The 23936-nt window shown below is 35.4% G+C and overlaps 1 protein-coding gene and 1 non-coding gene across 5 annotated transcripts; both read left to right on the top strand.

Annotated features, from left to right (window-relative positions):
* The first annotated feature begins 2834 nt into the window (after positions 1-2834).
* On the top strand, positions 2835-16656 carry LOC21400748 (phosphatidylinositol-glycan biosynthesis class X protein). 4 transcript variants are annotated; one of them, XM_024165941.1, is made up of 5 exons: positions 2835-3116; positions 3582-3703; positions 4615-4843; positions 5082-5245; positions 15824-16656. In XM_024165941.1, the coding sequence occupies exons 2-5, from the start codon at positions 3593-3595 to the stop codon at positions 16112-16114; spliced, it is 795 nt and encodes a 264-aa protein (XP_024021709.1). In that variant the 5' UTR covers positions 2835-3116; positions 3582-3592; the 3' UTR covers positions 16115-16656. The 4 variants fall into 4 exon arrangements, with proteins under 4 accessions (XP_024021709.1, XP_024021708.1, XP_024021707.1 ...); XM_024165940.1 differs by having other exon boundaries at positions 4615-4996; XM_024165939.1 differs by having other exon boundaries at positions 4615-4999.
* On the top strand, positions 13333-13439 carry LOC112091700. The gene has a single exon (XR_002902271.1). It is a non-coding gene; the product is annotated as a small nucleolar RNA R71 (small nucleolar RNA).
* Positions 16657-23936: the final 7280 nt, after the last annotated feature.

Raw genomic sequence — 23936 nt, 5'->3', positions numbered from 1 at the left:
TTATACTACTTCGTTTTCTTTCTCTGAGGGAATGTTCTGATAGTAATTTTTAGAAATTCATGTGATTCAACATTTGGTTGTTCGTACGTTTAAAATTGTTTAATGTGATGCCATTTAAATTGTGAAAAGAAAAATTGCCACTCAAACTATGAAAAAAATAAATGTGTCTCGTGATTGTTAGATTTTTTTAATAAACTTCCCTTTTTGACTGGAAGTTTCAAACGGTGAAAAATCAAAAAGCAAACTAAAAAAAAGGGCTAATTACAGAAGAATCCTTTGTTTTGTAAATCTTATAATAAAATTGAAAATTAAAAATCCATCAAGGTTGGATTACAAATTAGTCAATAATACGGGGGTCTTCATGAAAACATATTGGTCAATGTGACCCCTGTTGGAAAAACATGGTTCATGTTATGTGGATATTTTGAGTCTGGATTTTGAGATGGTTCCACTTGGTCTTTGTAGAAGATTGCATTCGAGTTTTCCTCCTTGAGATTTTCGAAATAATATATTATAGGCTTAAAATGGTGCTTAAGTGAATGAGAAATTGATGAAAGTAAGAGAAAAAATTCTTGTTCCCCATGAGAAAAGACCTACGGTGCTTGTAGAGGATCACACATTTGTTGTTATGTAATCTAGTAAGCAAAGAGGCTCTCTCACATGCGCGTTGGGGGTGCAAATTCCAAACCGAATTTTAGGATGGATCCAAAAGACTCGTATGCGAGTGCTTGTCTTGTAGGCGAAGAATGTCGCATTGACAAACTGGTCCCACACGGGTTTGGTTTTACCGTGTCCTTTAATTTTTTCAGATTAATATGATGACTTTAATACTAGAGTTAATCGGCCATTTAAGTCTCAGAATAAAAACATTTTGCAACAACAAAACGTTTTGGATTAATAGGAAATTAATCAGCATCATTCCGGAATTGATTACCAACGCTCCAACAGCCACCTCTGAATGACTTTAAATTAGCTTTCCCCTCTCCATGTTTTGAAACACCAAAATTCACAGAGCATTCACAAATAGTTCTAGTCATCAGGAAATCTCAAAGTGATAGAGTTTGAGCATTTTTCAAGTTCGCCAGAGAAGCTTCGTTGTGCACCGTAGCTCCTCGCGCGACCGTTCTATCTTAGGACACAGACGCCGGCTATCCTCAAGCAGTGACGATGAATGGCGAATTTGTTTTAAGGACATCAAGTGATACACGAGTCTTGGTTCCATTTGACGATGTGATTTTATTATTCTGTTTTTTGCCTTTTGTTGATGTATTTTGTATTTTTGTTGTTGCTATTGTCTGATTTATTGTCTCATATAATCCATTAATTTATTTGTTCGTTTTTATATTATTATATGAATAATTGACACTGATGGTTTCTAAACTCTTTAATAAGTGAGTTTAGTCATTGCTCCGTTCACTTCACCGATTCGAGTTTAGAATTTGAATTTTGTTACAGTAAAAAGTTCTCAGAAACAGCCACATCTAATTTTTTTACTACAGTAAAATGCTCTCACATAAAATCACATCTCAACTCGAATTACAAACTCGAATCAGCGAAGTGAACGAATCTATAGAAAGTGTCACGTGACCCATCACATCGTGTCTCATTCATTTAAAAAGATTTTAAGGGCCCGTTTAGTTTGCTGATTCGAGTTTTTTAATTCGAGTTGAGATGTGATTTTATGTGAGAGCTTTTTACTATAACAACAAAATTAGATGTTACTATTTCTAAAAGCTTTTTATTGTAACAAAACTCAAATTCTAAACTCGAATCGGTGAAATGAACGAGACCTTAGGTGCCTCCAAGTTTACTGTGCAATGATGCCAAACAAAACGAAAATGAAATTGAAAAAGGAATAAGACGTTTAGAATTGATTTTTGTTTGTTTTTTAAAACATTTTTGCATATCTTTTGAGGCACAGAAATGAAAACGGTCTGCAAATCATGTTTATTTAACTAATGTTTAAAAAATGAAAATAAAAAATAGTGAGAATGATTTTTATGAAAAAATTAGAAAACGATTGAAAATTATTTTTCCTTTTCTGTTTTCATTTTCTAATACTTATCAATAATATTATAATATATTAATTAATAATTATAACCAAATACAATTTCACTTTTTATTATATTCAAAATAATTTTTTAAAAAATTAATTAAATATAATTTTAGAATCAATTTTAAAATAATTTTTAAAATAATCTCATTTTTATTTTTATATTTAAAATAAAATCACATTATCAAATGGGCCCAAGAAATAAAATTGAAAAGTGAAAGCCCACTTTCCTCAACAGTGTTGGACACACGTTCATGGAGTCAGGTATATCAAGGTCTTATTTATTTTACTGATTTAAATTTTTAATTTTAAATTTATACAATTAATTTTTTTTAAAAGATATCATATTTAATTTTTTTTTATTGTAATTAAAAGCTCACAAAAAAATATTAAAGTCTCGTTTATTTTACCGATTTGAATTTTTAGTTCTAAATTTTTATAGTAAAAAATTTTTAAAAAATATCATATTTAACTTTTTTATTACAGTAAAAAGTTCTTAAAAAAATATTACATCTCAATTCGAATTGAAAATTCAAATTTGCGAAGGTAACGAGTCCTGAATCTTAGAACTTGTTTGGTTGGGGGATTCATATCCCAATTTAAATTATGGTTCATGATTTATTATAATATTTTTCTCATAAAAAATATACATAAATTAAAAATAATTCTAATCTCATAATTCTAATCCATGAACCAAACGTCTCCTCAGTCAAAATTCGAATCCACGGTAAACGAGGCTATATTATGAACTCTTTCTCCTGATGATTATGAATGGGAAAAACCGACTTCAAATCCTTTGGAAAAAAAAAAGAACTACTGCAAATCGAGGGAGGAGAGAGAAAGAGCCGCCACCGTCGCCGCGCGAGCTCAACCTTGTCGGGAGACCGTCCGTCGCGAGCCCAGCAGTCGTCGATCTTTTAGGTTGTCGCCGCCCAAATTCCTCCGTGGAAAACCTGAATATTCGTCGCCCAGATCTCTCCGAGCCTCCCGCCGGTTCAATACCAGACCGTCGCCGCCTCCCATCCACACAATATCCTCCCAAGGCTGCTACGCACTTGCACAAGTTGGTCACTTTCTTGGGCCAAATACTATTGTTTGGAGTTTTTCTTATTCTGATCGTCAAAGTTTGATTGTTGGAGGTTTTCTTCTACAGATTGTTTTAAGTTGATGTCTGATGGTTTGGATTCCAAACTGTATGTGGTTTAGAAATTGTCATTGTTTAATCTGTGTCTGGGTTTATCCTTTTAGTTTTTTTTTTTTTTTTTTTTTTTTTTTTTTTTTTTATTTGTCTAAAAATTTTTTTTTATAATATTTTTTTTTTTTTTTTTTTTTTTTTTTTTTTTTTTTTTTTTTTTTTTTAATTATTGGTCTGATAATTTTTTTCCAATCAATTTTATTGATTTGATCTAATTGTGTTTTGATGGATGTTATCTTCTTAGATTTTTTATTATTATTTTGAAGATTTAGCTCTATTAACGAGGAAATCTTTTCATTATGGCTTTGTTTTCTTTCTGGGTTTGTGCTTCAGTTACCTCGTATATGGAAAACCAGGGACAAGTTAACTTGTGCATTTGCTTGTTCGTTGGGATTTCTCTGATGGGCTTCTCTGTTTTTGGATTCTGCATAGATTCCTCATCATTTCCAAGCAAGGTCAGTTCTCTTTTCCTGTTTTGTTTCCATTAAAAAATGAAATGTGTCGTATGCTTGTCCATTAATGGTGTGGAAATTCTTTCATTTTTCCATAAAAAATTTACTTGATACTTCTTTGCAACTTTGACATTCCTAGAGTTTAAGGCTGAGTTTGGTAAGAGGAAAGTGGAGAGGAAGGGGAATACGATTTCCTTGTTGTGTTTGATATGGATTCACTCATATAATCCGTCCATATTGGGTGATATTGAAATTGGGATTTTTTGGTGGATTTGGAATTCCTCATCGAATCCATTTCCCCCTTTTTTTCCTCGTACTAAACAACCATAGGTCCCGAAATCCTTCCACTAAGCCTCTTACTCCTGTCCTTCCAAATGCGTCTAAAAGAGCAGAATTTGAGCTCCGCCACGCATTGTAAGTGAACGTTACAGCAATTTCCTTATACTGCCCACTTGAGAGGGCAAAAATTCTGTAAATCCTGCTCTATAGCATTAATGTTGTTGCCTATAGTAATTGTCCGGTTGTTTAGGGAGTGGGTCATTTAAGTTTTTTAATCTTTTTCCTTGCCTTGCTTCGCCTTGCTCATAACTGATATGGAATAAACTTACTGGTGACAAAAGTATAGAAAATCATGGCATTATTAAAATTGTGGCTTCTTAGCTGGTGTTACTATGTCAATATGGAGTTTCTCTTCAGATAATGTTTTATTGCTCCTAATGTGTGCTGTCATAGTTTTACTTCTTTTGTGATTATATATGATTGAATCGTGTTTCTTGTTCTTTAATTCTCCACTTATCTTTTTTATGATTCTTCCATCGAGGATTTTAACCTCTTAGTGTAAAATAAGAAGTAACATTTTTATTGTCCAGACTACAGTTTCAATTTCAATAAATTAAAGACCTCTTTATTTTCAGGGTGGAACAAGTGAACAAAATCTTGATCTGGAGAACTCAAAGAGCGGCTCCTTTGGTTATTCGACGTATATTATGCAATCCTACTTTGAAAAATATGAATGCCTGGATGATTCACGTTATAAAGATTTTGTGGCACAAGAACTTCCCCTTGGCTTGTGTGATGCTCCCGCAGATAATCTGAATCTTGCGCCAGGGCTGTCAGTTTTAGAGCGCAAACTGATTGGTGAAGGTTCTCATCGTCATCTCTCCTCGTCTATTAGAATTAGCATCCAACCTAGGTCCATATATGAGCTGTCTCATTGCAATTGTGGGGTCATACTTATTGAGAGGCTGCCTTGTGGAGTCTTCGCTGACCCATTCGAGCTTCAGCATCTCCTTCACCGTGGTGGTAATTGTGCTTTTCTTTCTCATAATGAACATATCATTGTCTTCCTTAATCATTAATTGGGTTAGTCTGTTTGATGCAGTTTTAAATGATATTGCTGTATTTGGAGATACAAATTTGGAATCACCCTCTTTCCTTTCAAACCGTTCTGCTGTTGAGGTTCACATGGACGTTGGTTGCAATTTTTTAAGGCAAAAGACCGAGATTGACATCAAGTTAGATATTCCACTACATGCAAGATACCAGGTAAGTGAAATAGACCATCTAGAATGTTAGGAACAAAACAGTTCTATCATACTAGCTACAGCATTGGAAAAAGGGGGATAATATCCGTTGAAGTAGACCTATTGGCAAGCGCGGCATTGAAATAGACCAACTTCTGTCAATGCGGTTTTAACAAGTAACATTTTGGCAAGCGTTGAAAAGGGATACTTACGCTTGAATACTTTATAAAATGGAGTGAATTGGCAATTGTGGCATCTACAGTATACTACCTTCTCAAAACTCTAAGAGCAACTCTAACTATGCAAGCCATTTCATGTTTTTAACCAAAATAGCTAATGATTTTGTTTTCTTTAGCTTTTCTCTACTCCAACCATTAGCTAAATGGTTAGCTATTTTGGTTAAAGCATTTTTCATTTGCTAAATATAACTAGCAAGAAGTGGCTAGCTATTTTTTTTATTATTTTATTATTTGTTTTGACATAAAGTAAAAGTTAAAAAAAAGTCATTTATATTTTAAATTAAAAAAAATATTAAAATAATTTATGTTTAGTTAAAATAGTGAGTATGGTTATAGTGACTCGGTAAAAAGTTGCTAGCTAATATAGTTTTCTAGTCATTTTAATTAGAATTTAGTTAAAATTTAGAGAGCTCCTTTGGAGATGCTCTAAACAATTTATTTCTGAACCCTATGGGTTCGTTTGGTATAAGGATTTAAACCAGGATTATTCTAATTATGATTATGGAACCATTTCCTTGCATTTAATACTTGTTTAACTCAAGACTGAAGCTTTTCCCTGGAAAGCTGAAATCTAGGTGGTCAGGTCCATTCTTAGTATCCGCGGTTTTTTCCCATGGAGCAGTGGAGTTGCAAGAAACTCACTCTAGAAGGAAATTTTTGGTGAATGGCCAGCGGATCAAGCATTATTTGGGAGGTCCTGTGGATCGCTGCAAGACTTCCATCATCTTGCAAGAGGCATAAATCAGGGAAGTAGTCAGGCTGATGACTTAAAAACAAGCGCTTTTAGGAGGCAACCCAAATCCAGCCGAATCATCATGAGTGCAAGAAATTCATTCACAAAACTAGAAAACATAGAAAATGCAAAATGAAAGTGAAGAACACAGAGCACAAGTAAAAACAGTGAAACAAAACAAAACAAAATCCACACTGCAGCAAGTCAATTAAGTGATGAAAGACTTCCTTGAGTGGTCAAAGAAGCTACTAATCTCCTCCTCAAAATTGCTTCAAGGCACTACGCAACCTCAATCGTCGAGACGATGGCTCCGAAGTGACTGATTTTCCTTTATCTGCTCTCCTCACGGAGGCAACGACTTTCGGTTCTTGTGGTTCTGCTGGTGTGGAATTGGGAGGGTCGCCGACCACTTCTTCCTCATCACGAGGTTCGTCAGCATCGGAGGATGAGTCACACAAATGCTGGGAAAATTTCGAAAAGGAGTGGAATCTATTGGAGTTGGCTCTGTAATGTTTCTGAAGAGCCAAGTCTCGCTGTTTCTCATATTTCTAGAACTCTCGCATGTTCTGTAAATACTCATATTGCAGTACCTCCACGTGACTCAATCTATGTTCCAAGCGGCAGAAACCTGCTGCCAAATTATCGCTAGGCTGCTCAGAAGCTAGAGTGCTAGGAACGGTGGGTGCAGGTGCTCTGCTCGCTTCCACCTCAGGTTGTGTATCATCTTGCAAGAGCCTAGTGATGGCAGCACGTGTGAGGGGCATTGGAGGCTGCTCTTTTGGCTCGGAGTCTTCAATAACCACACCATGTGTTGTGCACAACTGAGTGATAAGAGATGGAAACCATAGCCCACCATTGTTCCACCTTTTGATGTTGGAGGAGTTTGCCCACATTAAGGTTCCTGCCCTCAACAATACTATAAAGAAAGATAGCCCTCTCTTTGTGCACCACATGATCATGGGATGAGGGCATCAGTCGGAATTTCAAGAAATGGAACCAAACTTTTGGTCCTGGCTTGAGAAGCCTCCGGGGGATTGTCATGGAACCGCGGGTGGCCTTTGTCCACTCAGCACCCTCCATACACAGTGTGTGAAGGATTTCATCAAGCTGCTTCTCATCCAAACCCTCGGCAAATTCCTGGAAATGATCTTTTGTATCTGGCAGATTGTAAATTTTGTTAATTTCTGCAGATGTGAGTGGAACCCAGTGGTCTCTCACAAAGATTGAATCTGGTGTAGCTGGGTTGTAGTTTGCGTAGAATTCGCGCACCAACTGAGTCATTGCAGCAGGTTGACGATAGCAGCAAGTTTGCCATGCACGATTCTCTATGACTGAGTGAATGAAATCTGGGTCACCTAAGGTGCTCCGCGCGTAGATAAACCCCTTCTCCATATGTAGAGCACGTAAGTTTGTGCATGTAGTGAACCTGTCTAATGCTTGTGGAGAGACAAACCGTTCCATAGCCTGATTCTCCGGTTCAGAGTGTGTTTCTGAACTACCTGATTCAGCCCTCAGAGGCACGGCCTTCCCCTTCCTCGCTTTGCTCTTGAATGGCATGTTAAGGTGGTAGTAAAAAAAAAAAAAAAACTGAACAATGACCACCCTTTTCTTCTTCACTACTCGAGAGATGGCTGCCCCCCTCTAAGATTACTACTCACCGAACTCAAAAGAAATAATTCCTCCCTTTCTTACCCAACTCCTCAAAGCCTAGAACTGCTCTGCTTCTAACAACCCAGAAATCTACTATTTTTCAACTCTTGGAGCTCACTCACGGTGATGACAGTAAACACCCTAAATCTCAACACATCCAAGGATATTTCACTATTCAGAAGAAGAAATCACCCTTACCTTAAGGAAAATTTTTGCTTTGTTGCCGCGGCTCTCTCTTCCCCAAACTTGAGATGCACTGCACTGTGGGGATGCCTCGCTGAAGATACTAGGGACGATGGAGGCTCTATTGGAGATATTGATGAGGATGGCGGAGAGTTCAAGGGCGCGGCGGTGATGGGAGGGAGAAGATGAGTGGCAGTCGTGAATGGAGGAGTGTAGAGAGTGAGTGGGGTGTTTGAAAAATGAAAAGAGGGGCACAAGTGGGTGGGTGAAATTAGGGTTTCAGGAGGTAATGGGGACACGTTGGAGAGTAAGATGGTGCGGTTTTTTTTTTTGAACACGCCGAGTGAGTTTTCATTTTTTACTTGCTGCTCAGAATGTTGCCTAAAATGATGCAACATAGTCATAGCATTCTGGAAAACTTACTGTCATCTTGACTTTTTCATGTCCTCTGCTCTGCTTCATGATTCCTTCTCAGCGTTTCTTTTCTCTGCATAAGATTGAACTCTAAAATTAATTCTAACAACTAATAAACCACACACAAGCTAAAATGCAAAGGTAAAACAACAAAACAAAAACATATGAAAACAATCCTTTGGTTGCCTCCCAAAAACGCTTGTTTTTGAGTCATCAGCCTGACTACTTCCCCAATTTATGCCTCCTGCAAGATGATGGAATTCTTACAGCGATCCACAGGACCTCCCAAATAATGCTTGATCCACTGGCCATTCACCAAAAATTTCCTTCCAGAGTGAGTTTCTTGCAACTCTACTGCTCCATGGGGAAAAACCGTGGATATCATGAATGAACTTGACCACCTAGATTTCAGCTTTCCGGGAAAGAGCTTTAGTCTTGAGTTAAACAAGAGAACTTGTTGCCCTAGTTCAAACGTTCTGCTCAGAATCCTCTTGTCATGCCACCGTTTGACCTTCTCTTTGTAGAGCTTTGCATTCTCGTAAGCTTGGAGTCGGAATTCATCTAACTCATTGAGCTGCAAAAGCCTTTTCTCGCAAGCCACCCCCATGTCTAAATTCAACTGCTTATGCTCTAGTTCGAGAGGCAAATGGCATGCTTTGTCAAACACCAACTGGTATGGTGACATGCCAATAGGTGTCTTGAACGCTGTTTTGTAGGCCCAAAGTGCATCATCAAGTCTTTTGGACCAATCTTTCCTTGTGGGACAAACAGTTTTCTCCAAAATTGTCTTGACTACTCTATTGGAGACCTCGGCTTGCCTATTGGATTGGGGATGGTAGCTCGTGGCAACCTTGTGTCTCACACCATATTGAGCAAGAAAGGCAGCAAACTACTTGTTGTTAAAATGTGTCCTTTCATCGCTGATTATTGCTCTTGGTGTGTCAAATCTTGTAAAGATTTGCTTCCTCATGAAGTTCATCACCACCTTTGAGTCATTTGTGGGAAATGCAGCCGCTTTACCCATTTTGAGACATAATCAACAGCCACAAGGATGTACAGATTCCCATAGGATGGTATGAAGGGTCCCATAAAATCAATCCCCCATACATCGAACAACTCCACCTCTAGAATGTTGGTTAGAGGCATCTCATGACGTCGAGAGATGTTACCTACCCATTGACAACGATCACATGTGGCTGCAAATTTATGGGCATCCTTAAACAGGTTAGGCCAATAAAAGCCAGATTGTAAAATCTTTGCTGCTGCACGATCTCCCTTGAAATGCCCACCATAAAGAGAAGAGTGACATTGCCTCAGAATTTCTTCAATTTCCACTTCTGGGACACATCTTCGATTAAAGTGATCACCACATCGCTTAAACAGAAACGGCTCATCCCAAATGTAGGCCTTGATGTCATGTAGAAACTTCTTATGCGAGTAGTTCAAGTCCGGAGGCAACATCCCACTCACCAAGTAGTTGACAAAATCAGCATACCATGGCACTTGAGATTGGGCAACTGTAAGCAACTGCTCATCAGGAAAAACTTCATTAATGATCACATATTCTTCACCCACATCTAGTCGTTCTAGCCGAGACAGGTGATCAACCACCTGGTTCTCTGTCCCTTTTCTATCCCTGATTTTCAAGTCAAATTCTTGCAAGAGGAGCACCCATCTGATTAATCGAGGTTTGGCATCCTTTTCTCCACAAGGTACTTGATGGCTGAGTGATTTGTGTAGACTATGACTTTAGTCCCCACCAAGTAGGCTCGAAATTTGTCAAAGGCAAAGACAACCGCCAATAGCTCCTTCTCTGTCACCATGTAGTTCAATTGAGACCCTGAGAGTGTCTTGTTGGCATAGTAGATGGAGTGAAATACTTTGTTCTTTCGCTGCCCCAAAATAGCTCCCACAGCCCAGTCACTTACATCGCACATGACTTCAAACGGTAGGGACCAATCCGGTGCCACAATGATCAGTGCTGAGATAAGTCGTTTTTTAAGCTCCATAAATGCTGCCATACATGCCTCATCAAAATTGAATTGGGTGTCCTTCTCCAATAAACTGCAAATAGGCTTGGAAATCTTTGAAAAATCCTTAATGAATCTCTGATAAAACCTAACATGTCCAAGGAAACTTCTAAGTCCTTTTACATTGGTCGGCGGTGGTAGCTTCTCTATTATAGCAATCTTTGCTTTGTCAACCTCAAGGCCATTCTTTGAAACTCTGTGTCCCAACACTATCCCATCGTTGACCATGAAGTGACACTTTTCTCAATTGAGGATTAAGTTAGTCTCTTCACACCTCTTCAAGACTTTGGCCAAGTTAGTTAGACAATCATCAAAATTTTTCCCAAAAACCGAGAAGTCGTCCATGAATACCTTCAAGTATTGCTCCACCATATCAGTAAAGATCGCCATCATGCATCGCTGACAAGTTACTGCAGCATTACAAAGGCCAAATGACTTTCTTCTAAAAGCAAATGTGCTGAATGGACAAGTAAACGTGGTCTTATGTTGATCCTCCGGTGTAATAGCAATCTGATTATATCCAGAATATCCATCCAACAAGCAATAATCCTCTTTCCCCGCCAATCTGTCCAACATCTTATCGATAAAGGGGAGAGAGAAATGATCTTTTCTGGTGGCCTTATTGAGCTTCCTATAGTCCATGCATATCCTCTAGCCTGTTACAGTTGTGGGGATTAACTCATTCTTTTCATTCTCTACAACAATAATCCCCCTCGTTCTTAGGAACACACTGGACTAGACTCACCCATGCATTGTCAGAGATTGGATAGATTATCCCCACATCCAACCACTTGATTATCTCCTTCTTGACCACTTCTTTCATGATCAGATTCATCCTTCTTTGTCCCTCTATAAACCCTTTTTTGTAATCTTCTAAGAGAATCTTGTGCATATAAAATGAGGGACTTATACCCTAGATGTCCGCTATAGTCCAACCAATGGCCCCTTGGAATTCTCTTAAAACCATGAGCAGCTTCTCCTCTTGATCTTTTGTCAATACAGTAGAAATAATGACTGGAAGGGTGGAAGCTGCTCCTAAGTAGGCATACCTCAAATGCGGTGGCAAGGGCTTACTGGTTTTTTGCTTGATGGCTGAGATGGCTTTTGTTCTCGTTCAGCCAAGTCCAGAGACTCAAACTTCCTTGTGTAGCTCGGCATTGTTGAATTGGCTTCCAACCAATCTATTTGTTCAACAACTTCTTCCTCATTCTCTTCAAGGTTGTCTTGCTCAAACTTTTCTGCCACCAAAGAGTCAACAACTGATATGGTTGAGCACTCTTCAATCTCATTTGGGAACTTCATTGCCTTGAACACATTGAATGTGACCTGCTCTTCTTGTACCCTTATGGTTATCTCACCTTTTTGCACATCAATGAGGGTGCGGCCTGTTGCAAGAAATGGTCAAGAATGATGAAGTCAGCAGAAAAAATGAACTTGTCCACCTTCACTAGCACATCCTCAATCTTTCCTTCGGGAAGTGCAATAGATCTGTCTGCGAGCTGCAAAGACACTGTGGTAGGCCTTGCTTCTCCGCTTCCCAACTTCTTGAAAATGGACATCGGCATCAAATTTATACTAGCTCTCAAATTACATAATGCCTTACCAAAGAATTGATTTCTAATGGAGTACGGGATAGTGAAACTTCCTGGATCCTTTAGTTTGGGAGGGAGTTTGTTTTGCAAAATTGCACCGCATTCTTCAGTCAAGGCCATCGTCTCAAACTCTCCAAGTCTGCGTTTTTTTGTAACTAAGTCCTTCATGAACTTGGCGTAGTTTGGCATCTGTTCTAGGGCCTCAACCAATGGTATGTTGATGTGTAGCTACTTCAAAACATCTAAAAACTTGCGAAACTGCCCATCTTGTTGATGTCTTTGAAAGCGTTGAGGAAATGGTGGAGGTGGTATGCTGTTACTAGTTTTTGTCGCTCCAGAATGCTGAGGAAATGCTGTGGCATTCTGCAGTGCAGAATTTGGTTGCTGATTCCTCAACTGCTCTCCTTGTGGCTGAGTTTGATTCTTCTCCTTTTGAATTAAAGTGGGCTCTGTTTGCCAGTCTGGGGTCTTGTCTTTGGCTCCAGTTCTTTTTCACTCCTTAATGAAATAGCCTTGCACTGTTCTTTCCCTTCTCTTCTTGGATCTTCGGTGTTGCTTCGGAGAGAACCTTGAGGCCGGTTGCTCAACGCATTAGCGATCTGCCCAATCTGATTTTTTAAGCTCCTTAATGTTTCATCATGACTTTGAATCCTAGCATCATTCCTTGCAATGTATTCTTTAAGCAAATTCTCCAAGGAGCTAGATTGATCCGCGACTTGTGCTCTTTGTTGTTGCGGTGGATACCCTAGTGGATGTGTGGGTCTGTGATAAGCATTGGCTCTACTAGAACTTGCTCCTTGATTACTCCATGCCAAGTTTGGGTGTTGCTTGAACCCTTGGTTGTGAGAATTAGGATAAGAATTGTTGTTCATGTTGAAATTGGCCACATAGCAAGCGGAGGCTGAATTGGACGAGCAATCTTCATACAAGTGACTCTCTCCACAGTAAACACATGAGACACTAGCTGATTGCACAGAATTTACACCCGCCGGTGTGTTCATTGTTTTTATTATATTCGTCAAGGATGACACTTGAGCCGAGAGTGCAGTGATGGCATCAACTTCATGAATTCTGGCTGCCTTCCTAGCATTGAGTCTCTCGGTTGGCCATTGAAATTGTTATTGGCCATCATTTCCAAGATCTCGTAGGCTTCATTGTAAGACTTGGCCAAAATAGCTCCACCAGCTGCGCCATCAATTATAGTCCTTGTTTGCCCATTGAGGCTATTATAAAAGGTCTCCATTTGAATCCAATGAGGGAAATGAGGGATCCCATGATAAGGGCATTTCCGCAATAGCTCTTTGAATCTTTCTCATGCTTCATACAGAGATTCCTCATCCACTTGTTGGAATGAGGTAATGTCATTTATGAGCTTGGCATTCTTGGTTGGAGGGAAGTATTTCATGAGGAACTTCTCCGCCAAATCGTTCCATGTCGCTACTGAATCCGGTGGCAAAGAATTCAACCATGCTCGAGCTCTATCCCTCAAGGAATAAGGGAATAATTTCAACCTCAGAGCTTCCTCTGTCACTCTTGGTAACTTAAAGGTATCACTAACTTCCATAAATAGCCTGAGATGGAGGTGAGGGTCTTCAGTTGACATCCCACTAAATTGCCCCACGGTTTGGAGCATTTGGCACATCACTGGCTTAAGCTCAAACTGAGGCGCCTGAATCTCTGGCCTCACTATGTCGGGGTTAAGCCATGTAACATGGGCACAACATACTCTCTAATGGCCCTATCCCTGTCATCGGCCACAACAGTAGCAACCACATTTAAGTTGACCGGATTATTTCTATTGACATTCTGCCCATTGTTTCTGGCTGCCCTTTCTGCCATTTCTTCCACTACTGCTAAACCTTGTTGCTCCATTCTCCTAGTTCGGAATGTTCTTTCAATTTATGGATCTAAGGGCAACAATTCTAAGTCTCGTTGTGGATTCATGCAAAGGGTTTATAACCTGCAAAAATTAAAAGCAAACTGAATGAGAATAAAGTAAACAAATGCAAAACAAATTGACTTTTACAAATACTTTTAATGATGTCAATACCCGGCAACGGCGTTAAAAACCTGTTGCGTGATTTTTATGCTCGCAATTGCACGTGTCGCAGACAAGTAATAAAGTATACAGAGTACGGATATCGTCCCACAGAGAATGAATCACCAAGTGTAAATGCAGAAATCAACTAGTTTACTCGTTAAGAATGATAAAAAGTTGATTGTTTAGAAATTACTCAATGTTTTTAAATGCAGAAATGTAAAATGAAATGTAAGAAAAGATTAACCAGAAGATCAAGAATGTTAAAATGGAGTGCATACAGTGAAGTAAATCAGCTAGACCTACTAATTTCTCCTTAGTTGCAAAGACAGAGAATGCTGCAAGAATGCTATAGCATAAATGTTTTGTTAACAGAAACTCATTTATTGTGCATAAGATTCTTCCGAAGTCTATGTCTACAGATTCCTCAACCATTTTCAGCATATTCCTATGTGAATTTACCTTACTAATGCAAATTAAGCTCGGATTTCTTTACATTATGCAAGATGAACAATATATTTCTATATCATTCACAAATCAATAAACTTAAAATATGATTATTGAACTTGCATCATTTATGTTAGATTTAACTAAAATTAATCTTTTCAGTATTAATCTTAGTCTTGTATTATATGATTGATGGCCAGTCAAAGACAGAAATAAGCATTAAGCATACATAGATAAACAAGAAATAGAATTAATCAACATTCCTTAAGCAACCATCATCCTTACAACCTCGATTCCATTAGCAGATCTAGCTTAACAAATTAGTTCATAATGGTAATTACAAGAATAAGATTTCCAGAGTAATCCATGTCTTAAGTAATATAAAAAATAATAAAAGAATCAAACTAATAGAAAGAAGAATTGAGGAGCTAGATCTTGGATCTTCTAGAATTTCTCCATGTCCTTCCCTTTGGATCCTCCTCTCTGTAGCTCTCTCTTTTGAATTTTTTTCTTCTTTCTCTCATGTTCTGGTACTTGGTTTTCTCTCGGTACTGTCCTCCTTTTCTTTCCTTCTATTTTTTTTTCTTCTTGTACTTGGTGGCTGCCTTTCTCCTTCAGAAAGCACTTCCTTCTTAGGGCAACAAAAGGGCTGACATGTCAATTGATAAGGGTTGAAGTAGTCCACACTACTGTATAGCTCAATCAGCTCACATGGGTTTTTTGTCATTTTCCTCTAGGTAGTGTACTGATGTCATACCATTTGCCAGCTGCACTCAGAATGCTGCAGCAGAATGCTACTGCTTTCTCCCTGCAATTTGCAAAAATCACAACTTAGGCATATTTCAACCTCTTTTTGATTCAAATCACTCCTTAACCCGAAAGTCAGAATTTAGCAAGAAAAAATGCAAAACCAAAAAATCTAAGTTAAAACACATAAGAAACAATGAAATACACTCTTGGCTAAGCCAACTTTAAGCTAAAAATGCATAAGATAACTCTAATTTCTTAGAGTTATCACACCCCCCAAACTTAAAGTATTGCTCGTCCTCGAGAAAGACATAACAAAAACATAAACGAAAGTTAAAAACATCAATGAATCAAAAGAAAATATCAATGAATCATGATTCTTGATCTATCTACCAAACACATTTTATTTATAGAGTACAAATTTTTTTTTTTTTCTTTAGGAGTAACTGAATGGCTGCAATAGAAAGAGAGCTAGTAATGATCTTTAGTTACTTAAAAACTCATTAGATTTGATTTTTTCGATGCAGCCTCTAAATGAAACCGGCTATTCAGAAGTCAGATTTGGCGCATCTGATTTATTCCTGCGCTGCAGTGTCGCAAGAAAGTTGCATAATCAGAGCTGCTTGTATATGATAGAAAATGATGGTGAATTGCATTATGGCATCATTGTCTGGAAAATACCTTCCGGGAAAAAGGCACACGCTGGAGTTGTATATGTTTTTACTTTTATTTCAGCCTCTTTTGCGGTTCTTCTAATTGTTTTGACATCCATATGCCATTCAAACATCAGCAGGTGCAAAAGTTTGAAACAATCTTAAGCTATCAAACAGTTTTCCACTTGCTTGACTAGTTTGCTTGTGATGTGTGTAAGAATCAAGTGTTCCTTGGTTGGAAAAAAAAAAGCACTTAGTGCCCTTAATGATGGAGGATTCAATCCTAGCTCGGGATGAATGTTGGCGGCATGCTAAACACGGAAGTAGGATGAGCATGATGTTTTCAGTGGCGGACGTCGAGTAAAGCCTTGAGAACCTGCCCTTGGAAGAGGACGATAGCTGGAAATGGCTGCTAATCATAAGAGCATCACTAGTCTTACTCTAGCCGTTGATGCATTGCTAGGCAGAGATAGCCAATCCCACTCTCTCAACTGTTGCAATGTCCTTCCTGGCATTGTAGGTATTGCATATTAAAAAAAAAACAAAAAAAACAAAAAACAAAAAACAAAAAAAACAATGAAAATTGGAAGTAGGAGTTTATAAATGCCGTCCACTGAATCCTACAAAAGCACTTGGAAGCAACACACCTATATTTTCCTGTTGGGATATTTATATATTTATACCATGTGTTTTAGGTTTATTCAAAATTTATGCCTTAAATTTTTAATCTCATTAAATGTATACCTTCAAATTAGATTAATATGCAAAGTTATACTTTATCTCGATTAATAATTGAGTTTGACCTTTAAAATGACCAAACTATTCTTAAGGGAAAAAAAAAGAAAAAAAAAAACTAAAAACTTTTAAATATTACAAAAAAAAATTAAAAATTAAAACACAAAAAAACCCATTTCAATGATATTTTGCATATTTTTGAGGTTAAAACGTAGGCTTATATAGTTTTTTCTTCTTTTTCTATCTTTTTATTCAAGGGTATTTTAGGTATTTTCAAAGCTGAAATCGAGGGTTAATTGTGTAAAAAAAAATTAAAAATTAAAACACAAAAAAACACATTTCAATGATATTTTGCATATTTTTGAGGTTAAAACGTAGGTTTATATAGTTTTTTCTTCTTTTTCTATCTTTTTATTCAAGGGTATTTTAGGTATTTTCAAAGTTAAAATCGAGGGTTAATTGTGTAAAGGTACAAATTTAGATATTATTATACATATACTAAAAGAAAGGACGGGATTCACTGTTCATGCTACAGTGTTATGAACAGTGTCTTCCCGTTTTAGCCCTGATTTTTCCTTCTGATGAAATTTTAATTATCGTCATGTCTTGAAGAAAGGACGGGATTCACTGTTCATGCTACAGTGCTATGAACAGTGTCTTTCTCGTTTTAGCCCTGATTTTTCCTTCTGATGAAATTTTAATTATCGTCATGTCCTGAGAGTAAAATGACAATATTACCCTTCACTAGAGATTTTTGTGTGCGTATTTGCCCTGACCATTTTAGTCATTTACTGTTGCTTCTGCTTATATCGTTTGCCCGTGATTCATTTGCTTCATTTCACTTTTATCTGTAGCCTTTTCTCTCTCTTTCTCCTCCATTTCTTTCCTTTCGTAATGTTCTAGATACTTCCTTCATCGAGACAGAGCCTGAGTTTTTTCCCCTATTTTCCGTTTGTTGATTTCCACCATTTTTCCATTATTTCTTTTTGTTGTCATTTACGCCTTTCGTTGCTTTGCTCTTGCAATCTTCAATTTTTTTTTTAACTGAGATTGAGGATTTTTTCTTTTTTCCCCTTTTCTCCGTTTGTTTTCCTCTGCAACCTTTTAGATCCGTTTTTCTTTTTTGCATATTTGGAGCGATTACGGTTATCTTTTTTTTAGGTTTGTTTGTTCCTATGATTTTCTACATTTATGTTTATCTGCCTTTGTTTCTAGATCTACTTTTTCTCCTTTTGGTTTTTTCCTTCTGAAACGCTTTAGATTTCTCTATTTTTGTAAATATTTGTTCATATTTCTTCGTTTGTCATATTTGTTCTTTTTTCAAAGTCTTAGATTTTTTCCTTCTCGCCAGATCTAGATCTGCTTATATCCTTCCGTCCCTGCATTGAAGGCTTATATTTTTCTTTGGGTTCGTTCGTTTCTATGATCTTCTACATATATGTTTATCTTTACCGTTTCTGGATCTATATTTTTATATTTATTTTTTCTTCCTCTGCAATCTTTTAGATTAGTCTATTTTTCTAGGTTTTTTGTCCGATTTCTTCGTTTTCTAAATATCTTCTTCCTGCAACTCTCTAGCCTTTTTTTCTCCCCTCACTAGATTTATTGCGGCTGCATCTCTTTTTTTTGTATATATATATATATATTTGTTGATGTTTTATATTACATTTTGTCTCATCGGTTGTACATGCATGTTAATTTTTGGTTTGATTACGTTATTTGTTATTATCGTACATTATTTTTCTTGAATATTTCGGTTTTCATTTCATGCGTTTGTTCATATTTTTCAGATCTGTGTTTTTATTTTTTTCCCTTTTTTGAATACTGGCCTGTTTATTTTAGATCTACGTTCGGGTTTTCCTTTTTTGATTCCTTTTTTTTATTTGCCAGTCGATTATTATATTAGTGAGGAAAAAGAAAAATCTTTTTTATAATTTCATAATTGTTTACTATTTTTTTTTGTTTTGTTTTGGGCTCCTACTTTTAGTATATGTATAATTTTTGTTTACGTATATTAATTTGATTAAGTGTCTAATATTTGTTGTCATTTTAATGTAATAACATTTATAATAAACTTCTCATCTGCCACGTGTATCTACAACTTTTGCGTTCTGTGTAATATCTAACTCAGAAATAGCTGCCGGTTCTTTATTGCTTACATTTTGCGGTGCTCTTCATGCAGTGTGACGTCTGTTACTAATGAATCATTACTTTTATTGGTTTCTGTTTGCAGGGATTTGTATTCGATATTAAGCAAGACACTGGTAACTTTTTCTATATATACTGTATGTTATCTTTTTACTCTTTCTTTGTCTACGTTCTTCAGCTACTATCATCCATCATATTCTGTTCTCTTTGTTTTTCCCGTCTTTAAAGACCATAAAAACACTACTCATCTCTTACTAATCTTATCGCCTTCTTTAAATATCTGCGTTCTATCCCTGCTGCTCAGTAATTTTCGTTGCTTTCTTTGATCTATCATTCTACCCGTTGTCTGTTCAATCAGGTAATCATTTTTTCAAGTTAATTTGGTTGATTTGTTTTAGAATATTAATTTATAATGTTATATCTATTGGTTATATGGGATGTTTTATACTGCACTTTATCTTTTGCCTTTTCTATTTTACTCTCAGTTACTTACCTCTGTTCTAATTTCATTAACTAATATTTTATATTCACATAATTTCCTAAATCTCCTTAAGATATAACGTTTGGCTGTATCAAAAATACGCGTTTTGATATCAGAGTATTTTATTCCCTCATGGTTATGATGATGTTATATTTCATTTGTTGTTAATATGTGCAGAGTAATTGTTACTAAAAATATGGCTACTGTTGATGTTGCCCTTATTATTTTGAACTTATGCCAACATATTTTATTTTGTCTCCTGTTTTAGTTTTATTATATATTTATATTTATAAAATCTATTTTTGTCTATGATACTATTTTGTATATATCTGTTCGTTTCCTCTATTCTTCACTCTTTTTCTTCTTCTCTGTTCTTCACTCTTTTTCTTCTTCGTTGTATTTTTGATAAGTTACTGTTATTTTTACTTTACTAACTGAGACGTGATATTTACATAGTGTCCTAAATTTTGTTACAATCAAATGCCATTATTTATCAAAAGCTCGGTTTTTTTATATTCAAGCATTCTGTCCTCCTCCGGTTATGATGATATTATATGTCATTTTTTGTTAACATATGTTGCGTAATTGTTATTACAGATATATTTATCATTGATGTTGCCCTTATTGTTTCAGAGTTATAGCAACATATTCTACTTTCATAAACTCCTTAATAATATGTTTACTGGCCATGTATATTGCCGGACTTTTTAAAATTTACTTATAGTACATAGTATTGACAGCAAATAGATTTTGTTCAACAATTTATTGCTATTCTAAGTTATACTTTTCTGTCTTACTTATGGCATAAATTTTTGGATAATATAGCTAGTAGCCATGTGTATTGCCATATTTTGTTTCAATTACTCAAGGTATATGTTGTTTCCAACAACTGAATATAACCTGAACCAAATGTATATACAAATTTCTTATCTACGGCATAAATTCCTTGGTAAGATAGGGGCCAGCCGTGTATATTACTGCATGTCATGTATATAACTTCATTTTATACTTTCCTGTTTTCCTTATCTGTGCTGGACAACTTTTCTCTTCCAGTTTACTTTTGACTATTCACTACTATTTATACTTTAGTCACTGATATTCATTGACTGTACTTGGCTACTCTTCATTCATAATCCAGATTTGCTCATTCACTGCTATTTCTCTCCCGTTGACTACTGTTTTGTACTTATAAATTGCTCTCAGCTTTACTTTAAAATAATCTAACTTCCTTATACAAATTATGCTTTTTATATTCAAAAAATATATTCTCATACTGCTTTTATTTTTTTCTTATCATGTCTCGGGAAATAAGCTACAAGTTTGTTTGAAGAAACATTACAAGAGGGAATCCCAAAATTCCTTGCAGGGGCATGAAATAATTCACAATTCCAAATTTATGATGTAATTGAAATATTAATTTGTATATTAATTTGTTTCTTATTCTGTTGTATTTTTTCTCAGAAAGCCCTAATGGCTTATCTTTCTTTCAAAGCATGTAAAATAGTATATGTAATTTCTTATATTTATATTTTGTTTATTTTTTAATTCACTATTTATCAACCATTAAAGGACCCAAAGTGAGAAATAAAAACAGGAACCAAAAGAAGGACATTATGGCAGTCCAAAGAATTTGCCCCGAAACAGCAAGGAAAAGAGCTATCTAATCTGTTTGTACTAAATAAAGCTGGAACCGTCCAACACATTTGTTTTTAAGATAATAATATCATCTAACATCAGACAATTTTGTCCCCTTCTATTTTGAAAACCGAATTTTTCCCTTTTCTATATTTTACTGGCTTTATTTTTTCCCCTAAATATGTTTTAGTTATTTTTTCCTGAATTTTTTCATCAGTTAATATATATGTGTTGCGTATTAATATAATTAGGTCAATTTTAAAATATAGTTGTTCTATTTTTCCCCATATATTTTTTCCTTAACATATTGTAACCATTATGTGGTAATAAATTTTTTTTCCTAATGTGTTATTTTCAAACAGATTTGATAATTTTCTATCTCCATATTATACTGCGACAGTTGAATATCAATCGTTACCTGCTCTATCTTCATAGCAAAGTATCGTTTCTATATAAAGTCTGATTTGGTTAGCTTCGATTTGCTATTTACACAGCATTCCAGGTATTTTTACAATTTTATGTATTTGTTATTTAAATATTTATTTATGAAATTAGACAAGGTTGCTATCGATAATACTAAATATATTTATTTACTTAATCTATAATAAAATATACTTACTTTACTTTACAATACAATATTGGAGGATACTATATATGGTTATAATCAATTAATTTTTTCTCATCTGTTATTTATGATATTATTATTACAAAATATTTATAAATTTGTTACTTTTATTTCTGAATTTATATATTCAATTTATATATGTTATATTCTTTTATATCATAATAATTTTATAGCATTTATTCATTAATTACAAAATTCTCATGAATATTTGTTTATTGTGCTATGTACATTTCATTTATCTTATTCATTAAATAAAATTCGTTATACTGTTTTGCTTAATATAGTAATAATATAAGCTCATATGCCATAATCTTTTCTAACATAAATATAAATCTTACAAATTAGCTTATTATATCATAATATATTGTAATACACAGATGGAGCCGAAGAAAAGAACTAAAAAAATGGCCATAAAATCTAACTACCGCATTCGTCGTATCATCTCACTTACGGACGAGGATTCAACAGTTGTAAATACTGATTACTCAAGTAAACCAAGTTCTGGTATAAGAGATTCAATCACACTAATCCCTCGATCCAGAGTTGATGTGATGCAACATATGACCCAAACTGAAAACAGACATATACTACATATGTCTGAAATTGAAAGCCAATCTATGCAACATATGTTTGAAATTGAAAGCAGATCCTCTGAACAAGTTCGTGCATCAGCAATTGAAAACAACATAGAAAATCGTAAATTTCTTACTTATATTAAATAATATATTTTTTTAAGGGGAAAAAAATTATCACAAACTGATCTAAATTTTTTTTCTTAGGTGATACTAACATGTATACCGACTTTGGAAACTGTTCTTATATCTGCCATTATTGTGGTGCTCTTTTTTGGCTTAATGAACGAATCAAAGGAAGTAACCCACCTAAATTCAATCTTTGTCGTAGACAAGGAAAGATTAGAATACCTTTTATTAAAGATATTCCTTCTATACTATATAATCTACTAGATTATTGTGGAGGATCCTTGAGTACACATATTTGAAAAAATATTAGAATTTATAATTCTATGTTTGCATTTACATCATTTGGATGTAATATAGAAAATTTCCCAAAAAACTCTATCGGCCCTTATATTTTTAAGATGAGTGGACAAATACATCATTTAATAGGATCTCTTCTTCCAACTGATAACAATCCCTCTAAATTTACACAATTATATATATATGATACAGAAAATGAAATTGAAAATCGAATGGCTTCATTCTCATTTGAAAATGAATCAAAAGATTTAATAAAAATAATAATTGAACATTTAATTACAATGTTAGACAATACAAATAATTTAGTAAAAATTTTCCAATCGATAAGAGATAGATATGAAGAAGATAAATTACCATCCATGAAACTAAGACTTATAAATCGAAGAAGTACAGATAATAATCAATATGAACTACCAACTTCAAACGATATAGGTTGCCTAATAGTTGGAGACATTGGTGAATACGAACAAGGAAGAGACATTATAATTGAAGATAAAACAAATTCTTTACAAAGAATCACAATACAAAGAATCACAAAGTTACATCCCTCTTATTGTTGTCCCGAATAAGGCTACCTAAGAGGGGGGGTGAATTGGGTTTTGAATATTTTTTTAGAGTTTATATGATTCTTCAAAGATTAAACTAAATATAGACAATTAATTGAACAAAGAACCTTTAACAAACACTTGGTGTACAGAAAATTATGTAAGTTAATACAATAGCTCAATCACACAGAAAATTATGTAAGTTAATACAATAGCTCAATCACTTGATTTACATGAAATAGACCAATCTAATATGATAAAAAGAGTTCAATAAATTTATCACGATGAGTTAAGACAATCCATGTCAGCAATTAAATTTGAAGTGCAAAAATTAAAGAGATAGAGTTAGAGAGATGCAAACGAGATTTATAGTGGTTCGACAAATGAATTTGCCTACATCCACTGTCGCCGAGATATTCCGCCTCTCGACCTCTTTCACTATTCAATCGACTTTCCGGCACGATCACTCCTCTTACAAGAAGGCGAATCTTTCTACCCGAGGCTTCGCCTAACCTCTTACACAATGTCGATTTTTCACGGAGATCGACCAACCAAGTAACCCAATACCAAAGTAATGATTATGAGTAATGAAGCACTTAGTTTCACTCTCCTAACAAAGGTTTTACACAATTTGAAATCACTAGGAGATGATGAACTCACACTATCACAATATAACTCAAGTTAGGCTCAAATGTATGTGAGAGAGTTAAGAATTTTGAGAAGATGATGATTATGTGGACACAAAGGAGAACTCTCTTTTAGATTTATGAAACTTTGAACTCGTTCTCTGTTTTTCACAAGGATAGCTATTGAGAAAAAA

The sequence above is a fragment of the Morus notabilis genome, unplaced genomic scaffold (genome assembly GCF_000414095.1).
Source record: "Morus notabilis unplaced genomic scaffold, ASM41409v2 Scaffold332, whole genome shotgun sequence".
Classification (NCBI taxonomy): domain Eukaryota; kingdom Viridiplantae; phylum Streptophyta; class Magnoliopsida; order Rosales; family Moraceae; genus Morus; species Morus notabilis.
Note: the sequence above shows the minus strand (reverse complement) of the source record. Positions and strands in the feature narration are given on the sequence as shown.

Coding starts and splice junctions, on each gene's coding strand:
- LOC21400748 (XM_024165938.1), top strand. CDS start 3,593: ATGGAAAACCAGGGACAAGTTAACTTGTGCATTTGCTTGTTCGTTGGG. Junction 3,704..4,614: donor CCTCATCATTTCCAAGCAAG/GTCAGTTCTCTT, acceptor CTTTATTTTCAG/GGTGGAACAAGTGAACAAAA. Junction 5,246..15,823: donor CACTACATGCAAGATACCAG/GTAAGTGAAATA, acceptor TTTTCGATGCAG/CCTCTAAATGAAACCGGCTA.